The 15658-nt window shown below is 32.8% G+C and overlaps 1 protein-coding gene across 1 annotated transcript in view; it reads left to right on the top strand.

Annotated features, from left to right (window-relative positions):
• Positions 1-15658, top strand: part of LOC114333953 (host cell factor 1) — a 91830-nt gene that overhangs the window by 60885 nt on the left and 15287 nt on the right. The window contains exons 13-14 of the mRNA XM_028283952.2: positions 5714-5872; positions 5961-6156. Coding sequence (XP_028139753.2) covers positions 5714-5872; positions 5961-6156 — 355 coding nt within the window. The remainder of the gene's footprint in view (positions 1-5713; positions 5873-5960; positions 6157-15658) is intronic.

Genomic DNA, 15658 nt, shown 5'->3' with positions numbered 1-15658 from the left:
TCTCTACATTTTTCTGATTTAAAAAATATAATACTTCTCTAGGGTTATACTGAGTGTATCAAAGTTATGAGCACTTTTATCAAAAAATCATACTGATTTGATCGCCCTGTATGATTCTAACGGTGTAATATAAACTTATTTTTTTACTGTTTTTGACTGTCAATATTAAAGTAGTTTTGCAACAACGTACAATTTTTTTATCACTATACAAATAGTATACAGGGTAAGTCAAAATGCAAATAAAAGATTTTCTTCATATTTTTAAATAGAACACCCTGTATTTTAAATTATCATTGAAAAGTTCTTTTATTATACTTGCATATCTTTTAAATATTCCCTATACCTAAAGTTATTATTTTTCGAGTTATTTTAGTTTTATTGTTGATAACTCATATATACGTTTATTACAGTAAATTAATTACCCTTAATATTAGAAACCTCCGATGAGTTTGTTAATGATAATTAATATTATACTGCATTTCATTTTTTCTCCAAGTTTATGGTAAATTCTATATAATAACGACAATTTTATATTTACTAACAAAATGATATTAAAATAATAAAAATGTGTACCATACTTCGTATATTTAAAATGATATTAATTTTCCGCAAAGAAATGGGAACTGTAAATTGCTGCAAGTTCTTGTTTAAGGTGGCTTTGAAATAATTGACACAAGAACTGTCAGATGACTAATTTTAATTATCTGTACGTTTTTATTTTTGTTATTGATTATAATTGTGTACCATATTGTTATAATTATTACCTAATAATGAATTTTAGTCGTGAAGAAATGACAAACATGATATGGATTTTAGGAGAGTGTTTCAAAAACTCATTAGTTGCCACAAGAATTTACATGGAACGGTATCCACAGCATCGACAACCAAATAAGAGAGCACTGGACAACTTATTAGACAGGTTTAATCGTACTGGTTCTGTTTTATATGAAGCAAAGGAAAAAACAAAAACCATTATTAGGGATGAAAATGAATTAATGTTTTACTGCCTGTTACAGAAAATCTTCATACAAGTATTCAAAATATTACAAGAGAGCAAGATATAAGTTATGGATCTATCCAAAATATACTTAAGAAAAACAACATGCACCCATATCATATACAATTACATCAGGAACTTGTTGGGGATGATTTCGAACGAAGAGTACAATTTTGTCAATAGTCACAACAACAAATAGTTATACAGAAAGATTTTTTTTGAGTTTGTTCTTTTTTTGGAGACGAGGCAACATTCTACAAAGATGGTAGTGTAAACAGACACAATTTTCATTATTATTGCACAACCAATCCGTGCTGTGCTCAGACACATGTCAAACGAGATGGTCCTTAAATGTTTGGGGTGGAATCATAGACAATGTTATAGGTCCTTTTTTCTTTGAGGAATCGGTAAATGGTGAGGTTTATTTAAATTTTCTAGTGAATCATTTACCTATTCTACTTTAAAATGTACCATTAAACATCCGCCAACATATGTGGTACCTTCACGACGGAGTCCCTGCTCACCACAACGCACTTGTCAACGGTAAACTAGATAAACTATTTCCTGAAAGATGGATAGGAAGAGATGGGCCAGTTCACTGGCCACCCAGATCATCAGAATTAAACGAAGTTGACTTCTTTTCTGGAGTTATTTTAAAGACGTAGTGTATAGGACACCTCCAACAACAGTTGACAATATGAAAATAAGGATTCAAAACGCCTTTCAAAGTGTCACACAACAAATGCTTACAAACGTCAGTAGGTCTTCCGAAACTCGTCTCCAGGCTGTTGTAGACGTTATAGGAGGTCAATTTAAACACCTTTTATAACATAAGAAGTACGTTGAACATTTTTTTATTTAATTTAGTTTTCTTAATAAATTAAATTATTGTTATTAATGACTGAGTAATACATCTGGTTATCAACAATAAAACTAAAATATCTCGAAAACTAATAACTTTAGGTATAGGGAATATTTAAAAGATATGCAAGTATAGTGATAGAACTTTTCAATAATTATATAAAATACAGGGTGTTCCATTTAAAATTATGAAGAAATTCTTGTATTTACATTTTGACTTACCCTGTATACAATTTGTGTAGTTATAAAAAATTGTACATTGTTGCAAAACTAATTTAATATTGACAGTCAAAAGCAGTAAAAAAATAAGTTTACATTACACCGTTAGAAACATACATGGCGATCAAATCAGTACGATTTTTTAATAAAAGTGCTCGTAACTTTGAAACACTCAGTATAACCCTAGACAAGTGTTATATCTCTTGAATCAGAAAAATGTAGAGAAACCAAATTTTGAATAAAATACAGGTTGTTCCATTTAAAAAAACATAACTTTGGTTTGGCACCGTGTTATGGAGGACCCTGTATATTTCTCACTAATTTTAAAATGTGTACATTAAAGGTGTCTATAACTTTTAGTAACAACTTTTTTTCATATATTGTATAATAACAGATATATTGGCCTTTGTCACAGATGTTGATCACCCTGTATCTGGAATAGTATAACATAAACGGAATAAATGACACCTAACAAAAATAATTGTACTTATGGCAGTCACAACAAAAAACTATTCTTTTCACAATAATTTTACCATTGTTAAGTTACCATCTTCAAGAAGCGTTATAAATAGACTGTTTTTGTCCAAGATTTACACCTTTATTTTTGCTCAAATTATCTAGGAATGAAATCCTTTCAGTATTTCCTAACAGCACAACATTAGCATAAACACCCCCTAAATCCATGCATAATGAGTTAGAACAAGTTGTATTTCTCTCCACATGTAATATGTCTGAGATATTCCAACTTTCTGAATGAATACATATACTTGGGACAAATAATAAAATTGAATAGAGACAACCAAACATCAGAAATAAAGAGACGAACGAAGTTAGCGTGGGCCTCGTTTGGTAAGCTCAGCTTCATATTGAAGAATAAAAAATACCCTCAATATCTAAAAACGAAAATCTACTACCAATGTATTCTTCCGGTCCTTACATATGGATGTCAAACATGGACGTTCACAAAAGCGAATGTGGACAGAATTGCGAAAACACAAAGAGCAATGGAAAGACAAATGATCAACGTAAGACTGTCAGATAGAAAAAGGAATTCCTGGGTAAGAAATATCACAAAAGTTAAAGATGCTACTCGTCAAACAGCTAAACTAAAATGGAAATTCGCCGGTCATACGATTAGACAAAAAGACGAAAGATGGAATAAAATTATTACAGAGTGGAGACCATGGACATATAAACGAAAGAGAGGGAGACCACAGATGAAATGGGTAGATGACCTAAAACACCAAGCAGGCTCAAAATGGATGCACATGGCTCAGGACGGAGAAAGGTGGAGGAGCGAAGGGGAGGCCTATGTCCATTATTGGATGTCGCAAGGCTAATAGATAGATAGATAGATTCCAACTTTCTGGTTTTAATTGTATCTAAGACTTCATTTCTTTATTAATCTTTGTCAGAACCTCTTGGTGACATTCTGTTGCAAACAAATTTATTTTCAGAAAAATATTTTCAGAATTCTATACACCCACAACTCAAATGATTCCAGTTTTTTCATTGATGCCGCATTCAAGGTCCAATCTTCTATTCCATAAAACAAAGTTGAGGAAACGTAGCACTTAGCCAACTGAACTCTTAGCTCTAACTTCAAATCTCGTGTGCAGGGCACTCTTCTCATTTTGTTAACATTTGCTCTAGTCTTTTCTATTCTAATTTTAATTTCCTGGAAGTAATCATTTGTGGAGTTGATATCATTGTTCCAAGATATGAATATTCGTTCGACATTGATTCTGTTTATGAGGAGATTCTCGTTATTTCTTCGAGTTTTAGATATTCTTATAAATTGTGTCTTCTTGATATTCATTGTTAAAGTCGCTGCATATTATCATGCACGTATCGTTTCCAGCACGTAGCGTTTAGTTTCCAAAAAATATGATTTTAGTGAACGGAAACGTAAGGTGTCTGATACGATACTTTCCAGACAGTGTGAATTGTTCATATTTAAAACCATTAAATCATATTTTTCGGAAACTAAACGCTACGTGCTGGAAACGCTACGTACATGATAACATGCAGCGACCTTAAGACCGTATTCTTGGCTTTACACCTCTATTTTGTTCACCAGTGTCTGAAGACCATCAATATTTTTGGCTAAGATGACAGTGTCATCCGCACATCTGATGTTCTTAATGGGAACTCCATTTACTTTCATTCCAGTTGTTTCACTGTCAAGAGGATCTCTTCCGAGTAGGCATTAAAAAGAATTGACGACAATACGCATCCCTGTCTCAGCCCTCGTCTAGTTTAAAGTTTCTCTAACAGCTGTTCGTTAACACATACTTTTTCTCGCTGCTTATAATATAAATTCGATAAAATCCTGATCTTTTTTGATTTCAGTACATTCATTAATAATTGTTCATGTCATACTTTATTGAATGCTTTATTGTAGTCAATAAAACACGCATATAATTATATTTTGATTGACGTCCAGGCAGCGTATTTCCGTTTGCGTGTTCATTTCACGATAGCGCGATTTTGAAATAGACACGGAAACGGCAAGACATATTTGGTTCCAAACAGATGTTTATTTGAAAGAGCTAACCCTGAACTACATAATACACGTAGGGTTTGTATTGTACCGAAACATGCAGCGTTGGAATGCTACATACCAGTGCGCAGTACTACGACTACGTCTATTCGTTTCACGTGTTGTTTATTATTTTGCATTTGTAAAAAAAGCACTTTCAAATGTAGTTTTTGTATTTTATACTACTTCAAAATTCAAAAATTGTTATGCCATTATTTACAAATCGACTCTTTACTACCAATACCTCCTATATACCAATGTTATGCAAAATAACATATTAACCAAAAAATTTTCATTAGCTGGATCTGTGGATTCATATCTAAGTTTCCTTTCTTTTTCTTTGTAAACTTTCAAAAAACTCAAAATAGTTCCAAAATAATATCCTATCTTAAACAAACTATTATGATACGTATACATTTTTTTGCAAGGCACAATAATACTTTAATGTTCTATAGCGGTTCTGTTAAAAACACGCACATAAAATCACAAATACTTGTTAAATTGTCAAGTTTTTTTATTCCGTTTTGACTGTTTACCACAAATAGCTATTATCTGAAACTAAAATATATGTTTTTAATAGAACATTATTAGATAGATATTAGGAATAGAGTATTATTAATTGTGCATTGCAAAAAAATGTATAGGTCTCAGAATAGTTTTTTTAAGATGCTGTTTTGGTACTACTTTGAGTTTTTTTGGAAATTTTTAAAGAAAAAGGAAGGAAACTTTGGTACTACGAAATTGTTTTGTTTCCACAGATCCAGTGAATGATAATTCACTATTAATTCACAATAATAGGAAGCATGTCAGGTCCAGGGCCTTTCCTGCTCTTTATTGTTTGTAATGCGTGCAGTATTTCTTCTCTTGTAATACCTCTATTCTAATCTCTTGTTTATGCATAAATATAAATAATATCAAGGTTGTCTCGGCTGGTTTTGTAAAAATACATGTTTCATCTGAAATAACGGCAGATGTCGAAAAACATAGCGTGATATATCGTTTCAGACACTCATTGATGATCTTGCAATTTTCATTTAACTAAATCATATTCTTAATTTCTTTTATTTGAGCCTAATTATTTTTCGTTTTTGCAGGTATCAGCGTTTAAAACTTGTCTACCAGGTTTTCCAGGTGCTCCTTCTGCAATCAAAATAACAAAATCAGTTGATGGCGCAAATCTTTCTTGGGAACCTCCAAGCGCAAATCAGGGTGAAATATTAGAATATTCAGTTTATTTGGCTGTGAGAGCGAAGGTAAGTCTTGGTAGAGTATCTACTACAACAGTAATATTCTTTTTGGTGGAGTACATAATATTCACTTCAAAAATAATATTCTTTACAGGATAAGGTTAATACTAATCCCGGCCAACTCGCTTTTGTAAGGGTTTACTGCGGCCCCAACAATAAGTGTGTTGTAACCAATTCATCTTTATCTGCCGCCCACCTAGACACAACTACGAAAACAGCGATAATATTCCGTATAGCTGCTAAAAATGAAAAAGGTTACGGTCCTGCTACCCAAGTTAGGTGGTTGCAAGGTAAGTTTATTGATATTTTAATATGTATACAGAGAGGGGCTAAATTATGGAATAAATTAATTTTATCTAAAATGGACCACTTTGGAGAAAAATAGCGAAACAGGTCGATTTTTATTTTTAAATTACAATTTTTTTGCATATATTTCATACTAGTGACGTCATCCATCTGGGCGTGATGACGTAATCAATGATTTTTTTAAATGGGAATAGGGGTCGTGTGGCACCTCATTTGAAACGGTGTTCAATTCTCTATTCAGTAATATAAATAATAATATCATTATTTATAGAAGGTGACCAAAAAAATAATTTTTGAATTAAATTAATTGACGCAAAAAGAAGAATGTATGTAATTTATTTAACTAAAAATACATTGTATTGCTGTCAGTAAATAGAAAAAAATGCTTATTTCACAAATAAACATTTCTTTTCGCTTAAATTAAATCACAAACAGCCTCCCACCTACCACTTGGCAGTTTGAACATTTAATTTAAGCGAAAAGCAATGTTTATTTGCCAAATAAACATTATTTCCTATTTTCTGAAAGTGATAGAATGTATTTTGAATTAAATAAATTGCATACATTCTTCTTTTTTCGTCAATTAATTTAATTCAAAAATTTATTTTTTGGCCACCCTGTATAAATAATGATATTAATGTTTATATTATTGAATAGAGAATTGAACACCCTTTCAAATGAGGTGCCACACGGCACCTATTCTCATTTAAAAAAATCATCGATTACGTCATCACGCCCAGATGAATGACGTCACAAGTATGAAATATATGCCAAAAAATTGTAATTTAAAAATCAAAATCGACCTGTTTCGGGATTTTTCTCCAAAGTCGTCCATTTTAGAGAAAATTAATTTATTCCATAATTTAGCCCTTCTCTGTATACTCTATTTTAAGGTGCGTACTGCACATAAGCTGATGAAAAATTCGTAAAGACGTGCACCTCATTTTGCTTGGTATTTTTTTACTATCTTAAAAAGTAAAACAAATATTTTTTTCCTATAAAAGTAAAAAAAAACTACTATAAAAGTAAAACAAAATATAAAAGTAAAACAAATATTTTTCTCGTTTCTTATACATGTTAGAGAAAAATGGTTCAAATAAAAGTTGTAGTCCATAAAAAGTTTATAATTATGAGAGTTTCCAAATTTAAATACACAAACAATTGACCGAGATCAATGCAAAATACCCTTATTTCTGCACTAATTTATAAAGTTAATAACATTTTATTTTGCATAACCACATGCAATAAAACTATGTACTCAAAATACAGTTAATAAGTTATTAAAATGTACTATATTTTAAACAGATCGACGAAATATACTCTAGTGACATTGAGTGTTACACCCAGAGGGAATCATTTCTTGAACTTAATTTTTTGTGCGTCACAGTTTTTCGATTTCTTTCTAATGCATTAAGTTGGAAGTGACAGAAAAAAAGGTATGTCCGTGATTAAAATCATTTATAACATTTATTCTAGTTGTTGATAGGTGGCGCTATAAATGATTTATGTATTATCTATACGATTATAATCTGTACAATTTATAAGACTATACTAATCAAAGAACGTTCCTTTTTATAAATGAAATAAACACAATTGATTTGATTTTATACCAAATTACGATTACGATTCTGACAACTGTCAAATTTAAGTAAAATGTCATGCTATGATATGATTCTCTACATTATTAAAATCATATATTACATCATTAATGACACATTGAAAGACTGAGAAGAACTTTAAATTATAGTCGTATAGATATATGTAATATGTAAATAATGGGTAAATACCTAAATCTTCCGATTATAACGCCATCTATCAACAACGGACCTACCTTTTTTTCTGTCACTTGTGACGCACTGAAAGATGCCTCTGAAAAGGAGTATACGCGTCAAATCGCTGACCAATGGATTGGAGTAGAAGGTAGACTTGTTACTATACGTACCCTATATCTTAGCATTCGAGCCTTTGGACTGGTTTCATTCCGCCCACGACGAGTGCTTCCTTTGACTGCGGACTACTGGATTTTGTTTAGGTATACATGATGGTCGTAAGATGATAAGACGCTGCCGTGGAGAGCGACGAGATATCGAGTTTGCTGTTGAGGGGCATCTACACAAAACAGTTGGAGTAATGGTTTGGGGGATATTGTCTATGGTAGCCGATCACATTTGTTTATTCGAGGCAGTATGACAGATGCGCGTTATGTTGATGAAATCTTACAAACCACTTTACTGCCTTATCTAGACGGCAGTGGCGGCTCGTGACCTCAGTATGCGGGTAGGCTACACATATACTTCGGGTAGGCGACAAAAAATATCCTACAGTTTGTAATACATTTTGAGCCGTCTTGCAATACTAAATGTAATCTATGAGCGCAACAATGTGTAAAAATTGCTTTTGGAGCATATACTTTAATTTTTTATTGTAATCCGTTTAAAGAGCCAGCCATTACACTTGCACCATCGTAAAATTGAGCAATTTATTTATTTTTGTAATCATATGGCTCAAGCACGTTTGAAATTAAACTATATAGAGCGTCTGCAGATCTATTATCGCTAACATCAAAAAACCCTAAAAATCTTTCTGTTACCTGACCAACTGTTAACAAAACGGATTGTTAAAGTACACTGTGATTTTTCGGTTATATCAGTAGTATCGTCAGCTAGTATAGAAAAAAATTGACTTTCATTAATTTCTGTTGAAATTTCATTTTTTACGTAATCGGCAAGACAATCTATTAAATCATTTTGTATTGTTTTTGACAAACCCGTGAACACCCCTTCTATTTTTTAACATGATCCTGGATTTCCTGATCGCGTTTAACTACTAAATTAAAAATTTCTTTAAAATTACCCATGTTTGAAGAATTATGGCTCTCATTACGACCACGAAATGTAAGTTCTTGTTTTGCTGAAAGAATTGTAACATCAATTTCTTCAACTTCTTCAATCTTTTTCAACTTCTTCATTATATATCTTATTAGATAGAGAAATATGTCCAGCGAAAGCACTGTCAGTAGTTTGTTTATTTTTTTCTAACCGTTTTAAATCTAAGCAATTGTTTAAATGTTCTTTCGAAGATTCATGTTTTTTACACTAGCTGATAAATTTTTCAAATCTGAATATCCCTTATTCACCCAAACATTTTGCTTCAAATTTGAGAGCAACAGACAATGCCAACAGAAAAGTGAATTTTTAAAATAACTTCCCTTAGCCATTTATGATTTTCATACCATATTGTTTTAAACGATCTCGAAAATGGTTGATTGTCTTTTGTCTTATCTGTGGATAAAATTGTTAAATTTTGTAAAGGCCGGCCCATTGAAATAATTACTAATCTTTTTTGATTTTGGCGCCTTGAAAAATGCGTCTCGATCAAACTGCATATTACATCGTTTAAAATATTCATATTCGATGACTAAAGTTTTTCCACCAATAAAACTAACACACCTACGTTTCAACAACGTCAAATATTACTTATTTTATTTATGTATCAAATAATAATTTACTATTCGAATAAATTGATAAGTTAACAATTAACCTCGCTTTAAATTTTTAATTATCTATATAATCTAATAACACATTATTCAGTTTTCATAAACAAATTTAAATTGTCCTACCTAGTTTTATTCAATACTTAACCTACTAATAACAGCCAAAATCAAAAAACAATTATTTTAAAACAGTTTCACAAGACACAAGAGAAGCAACTGATAAAATTTTGTAGGTCCGGCTATAAGACTCTGTGCCTATCCGCCCGTTCAAAATCGTAGAATACGGTCGCTAGTAAACAGAGAGAGATCGCACGTCAATTCGGTGTTGGCGTCGTTCTGTTTCAGGCTACGTTCCCGAGTGCCTGACCAAGGAGAATATAGAATCTATACAGTACTACTGATACTACAAGGAGCGTACAATAATTATAACTACGGAGAAAATTTTTTGGATATTTTTAAAAATAATTTGGATAATTTTTGCTATTTTATTGTAGATATTGTGTCAAAATTTATAAATTACAATTTTGAAATAAGTAATTTATATTAATAATTTATATTATTGTACTACATTGGAAGAGGGTAGGCGGCGCCTACCTTGCTTACCCCGACGCGACGGGCCGCCCCTGCTAGACGGCCGTCGAAATGCCCTTTTTCAGGAAGACAACGCGCTTAGACATATTGCTTGTCGAACTATAGACTTTCTCCAAGAAGCTGGCGTTAATTTTTTGCCGTGGTTACCCCCGTCCATTGGGTTTAAATCCTATCGAACATGTGTGGGATATGATGGGAGGACACTGTCCACTTTGCACCATCCTCCACAGACTCTGGCACAGTTAATCCATGAAATTCAAGTTGCTTGGAACGAGGTGCCACAAGCAGACACCGATCATCTCATTTTGTCAATGCCTAGATGTGTACGTGTACAGGAGTGTATTAAGCTAGGGGGTCGCCAAACACATTATTAATTTTTTTTTTGATTACATGTCAATAAAAATCTTGCCAATGTTATCGTTTCATTCTTGATGAAAATGTACCATCTTGCCAAAAAATTAAGTTCCAGAAATAATTCCTTCTGGATGTAACACTTCTAATGTCACTGATTATAGTTTATAAGTTATTCAATGCAATCGATTCTTTGAGGTTTCATTTTTAAAGGTATATTATAAAACTTCAAAATTTTATTAAATTTGTTATTAAAAAATAGTTTGAAAATGGACTGACTTTTTAGCTTATAAACATTTATAATAACTTTGACATCTTTTTTATGTCACACGCTTGTAAGTAGGCGTAATGAGAAGCTTATGAAAAAACGCACTTTCCAAAAAAACAATCCCACCTAAAGAAAACAAGACAGCATTTTTTTCTTAATAATTTTATTTTTTATTAACGTTAATTGCGTTTATTGAACTGAAAATTGAACAGATTCTAAATGAAGATCTAAGTTTTTTGGTACAACGTATACATAGAAGGCATATACAGTGAAGGATTAAAAAGTTATAACCCATTAAAGTGATGATACTTTTGTAAAATGTCGCCACGGAAAAGCGGAGAAACATTTTAATAACTAATTAATTGCCATAATTTCAATGCATATTACATGTCATTATGAAAAAAACAAAGTTCAAAATACTTATTAGGGTGGTTCGAAAAAAACTTTTTTTTTTATTTTAGATCGCTATAGTGCGCAAAAGTTGCCATTGGTATAGACTTGAAAAAAACACTAATTATTATTTTTTTATTAATTTGTCGGTCGCGCAATGCCATCGAAAAACCTTAATTTTTCATATTTTTTTTTTAAACAGGCCAGATGGTTTTAATTGTGTTCCTATGCCATGAATTAACTACTAAAAGTATGTAAAATCAATATAAATGCACTTATTATACATTTGAGCCCCTTAAAGCACAAGTGGTGTAACTCACATTAACCTTGTTTTGAGTTATGTAATGTTTTACTGCAATTGTTATAAAAAATTCAAGAATATAATATTTAAGTTTTTTCTTTCGAAAATGTATTAAGAAAGGTTTGTTTTAATTATTACTGATAAAATATGACCATTTTATTGAACATACATTTAATATTGTTATAAACGTTCAGGAATATAATTTTTTTTTGTCGTAAATGTATTAAGATTTAAGGTTTGTTAAAAAAGTAAACATTTTATTTAACATACATTTAATATTGCAGTTAACAACACTTAACTTATATAGTTTTTTACTCATCTTCAATATTGACATCTACCTGCGGTGGCCCTATGCCTTGAGCATCTTCTGAAGTAAACAGATTCTCAAAATAGGGATGATGAATGGGTGGAATAAAAGGGAAAAGGTCTTTCATATCCTTTTTCTTCTCTTTAGTCACAGGTCGAGGTCCACTGTATAGTTTTGGTTGATCTATATTAGCTAAAGATCCTGGTCGTCCTTTTTTAGATCCCGGCTTTAGGTCTAGCTCAAAGAATGGCATTTCATCTCAGAGGGTTTCCTTAAAGAGTAATGTGAATGGAGTACTGTTTTGGTATCGAATCCACTGATTTTTAACCATGATACTGCGTGTTTTCCGTGTCATTCTTTCTTTTAGTGATTGACTTCAACAGTGTGTCCACAGATAAAAAATTATTATTCGTTATAACGGTAACCTGGAAAGGATTTTTCTTCCTTGACTTGGCAATAATACTGTACCAATCAGTGGGACATGAAACTTAATATAATATAAAAATAAATATGCAAATGAAACTTAATGTATCAAAAACTAACATCCACAAACACGTGTGAAAACAAAAACAGTTGCAGGAACAGTGGTGTATATCCCTTTTACTTCACTTTGGCTGTCAACAGATAGGTGAGTCCACTGACAACACAAAATGTGTTGCCTATCTACAAGGTTACTATATGACTTATAACTTAAACCATTTGTGCTAATATAAAATACTTGTTGCGGAACAGGATTTAGACCTTAACTAAAATATAATGGAAAATGGAGTTACACCACTTGTGCTTTAAGGGGCTCATTTGTTTCATATCTTCCGGTCGCGCAACATAATACAAAATGAGTAAAATTAGTAGTTTTTGCAAAATTTCAAAGTTGGATTGTTTGGTACAATTTAATCATACGAATTTTAGAGATGCTATAGTTCAATTACAAAAATATATTTAAAATCCAAGCATATAAGATAAATTTTGATATTCAAGTGGAATTCGGTCGCGCAGCTTCGTTAAAAACAGCAGCCTATCGACAGGCGAGGCGAAAGTGACGAATGCCAGCGAAGCGCGCGCAGCCTCAAATAAAGATACATGTGGGACCTCTACAATGGAGTAATTGTCTTCTCTATTACAACGAACTGCCAATCCACCACCTTTTCCAACACTTAGATGAAAATACAACAGGCCCAATAGGATATTCCGGACCAATTAGAAATTCCCTACCTGATTGTGAAAGACTACCACTTATTGATTTTAATCCTATTGATTGTGAGATTCCAAAAGTTGACAAGCGTATTCTTAGCAAGCCCCAATAATTGTACTTGCTTGAGATATCAAAAGTTATCAAGTCAGGACATTGATCAGAAGACTTTGTAGTGGGTATGTGATCCTAGCCCAACGTCACATTCAAGATGGCTTACTACTGCAAACCGAGTTTTGCGTTTCTACATCAGCGTGTCCAACCCTTCTGAAAATCTGAGAGAGATTGTCACATTAATTCTCAAATGTTGGAATATGCCTATGTGGTTTGCCACAAAAATAAACCACAAATTCACAGATGGGCCTAGACATGATTACAAAATCATTGAATCTTCAAGGTACTTACCAGAAGAGCTTCTTGTTGATCCCGTTTTACAACGGAATGCTTACTTTGCCCATCCCGAAAATTTACTTTTGGTTATGGTAACTGATAAAAGAAACCATATCCGAGAGCTGGGCTTTAGGCGTATCATGAAGGAAAAGCAACCAATATCTGAAAGTGACTCTATCAGAATCTTTAAACTACCAAACTTAAACTTTGAAGCTAAATAGTATTACGAAATTATCATATGGAACACCAGTACACTGACTCCCCTCCACTGATAAGAACATTAACTAATGAAGAGATAAATCAATACGTCAACAATGACTTCAAGCCTGTTATGAGTATAGATACTGTCCCATGCCATACACAGGCAGTTGAAAGATGCGTTAAGCTAGTGACCGAAGCTTCAAGTAAAGTGTGTGGACACTGTTCCATAGACGGCTATATTAGAACCCCATTATTGCACCGCCCAGCGATGCCAACTTTGACATTAGGCCAGGATCACGTACTACAAAGTCTTCTGAACAATGTCCTAACTTGACGACTTCTGATATCTCAAGCAGGTACAATCGGTCCTTGCTATGAATATACTTTGCAACTTTTTGAATCTCACAGTCGATAAGATAAAAATCAACAACAACTGGTAGTCTTTCACAATCAGGTAGGGCCTTTCCAATCGGTCCGAATATCCTATTGTGCCTGTTCTATTTCCATCTAAGTGTTGGAAAAGGTGGCGGAATGGCAGTTCGTTGTAATGGAGAAGACAAATACTCCATTGTAGAGGTCTTCCCACATGTATCTCTATTTGTGACTGCGCGCGCTTCGCTGGCATTCGTCACTTTCGCCTCTCCTCTCGGTAGTCTGCTATTTTTGACGAAGCGGCGCGACCGAATTCCACATTAATATCAAAATTTATCTTATATGCTTGGATTTTAAATATATTATTGTAATTGAATTAAACTATAGCATCTCTAAAAGTCGTATGATTAAATTGTACTAAACAATCAAACTTTGAAATTTTGCAAAAACTGCTAATTTTACTCATTTTGTATTATGTTGCGCGACCGGAAGATATGAAACAAATGTATAATAAGTGCATTTATATTGATTTTACATACTTTTAGTAGTTAATTCATGGCATAGGAACGCAATTAAAACCATCTGGCCCGTTTAAAAAAAAATATGAAAAATTAAGATTTTTCACAATTTTTGCTAACTTCGATGGCATTGCGCGACCGGAAGACAAATTAATAAAAAAATAATAATTATTGCTTTTTTCAAGTCTATACCAATGGCAACTTATGCGCACTATAGCGATCTGAAATAAAAAAAAAAGTTTTTTTCGAACCACCCTAATATAAATGACTGCAAAAATAATGGTTTTTTTAAATTATCTCGGTCAATTGTTTATGTATTTTAATTTGGAAACATTCTGGGGCTTCGAGCCAAGCGAGTTGTGAATTCTTTTCTTCCTCCACTCCGTATTCTTACACAGATTCAGTGGAGCCTTGGATACGCACTTTCAGTTGACTCGTTGACTTGCATTAGTTGTAGAGCCGATACTATGGTCTCATAGCTCTTTTGTGCATTCTCTGTGATGTTTTGGGGGATTTCAACAACTTTACCTCTTCTTCTTTAATCGCCGTCTCCCAATCGGTTGGATATCCTTATCACCATCTTTACACTATCTACCGCTGCTCTGAAAAGTTCTACAGAACTGAATTTAAACCAGCCCCTTAAATTCTTCAACCATGACACTCTCCTTCCTATAATTTCCTCCTCTTGTCTTTCTCTGTATTATCAGTCTTAACATTTCATATCGCTGTCCCCTCATTCCGTGTCCCAGATATTGTAACTTTCTTATTTTTATTGTGTTTATTATTTCAAATTCTTTGCCCATTTCTCGCAATACTTCCGTGTTCGTTTTCTTCTGTGTCCATGTTATTCTAAGCATCCTTCTGCAACACCACATTTCAGATGACTCTAGTTTGTTGATGTGTTCTTGCTTCAATGTCCAGCTTCCAAGTCCATATTGCAGTATCAAAAACACGCAGCATCTTGAAGCTCTTACTCTCAAAATAAAAATGTATACCATTTTTATTCAGTTGCAATGCGAAGGCAAAACAATCTTTTGTTTCACTTATAATACGGAGCGCAGTACAGCACTCTGAATAGACGATTTTCGACTCTTGTTGGAGTGTCATCGGAAAGA

Source organism: Diabrotica virgifera, chromosome 10 (assembly GCF_917563875.1).
Source record: "Diabrotica virgifera virgifera chromosome 10, PGI_DIABVI_V3a".
Taxonomy (NCBI): domain Eukaryota; kingdom Metazoa; phylum Arthropoda; class Insecta; order Coleoptera; family Chrysomelidae; genus Diabrotica; species Diabrotica virgifera.
The sequence above is the reverse complement of the archived record's forward strand: the minus strand, read 5'-3'. Positions and strand labels throughout refer to the sequence as shown.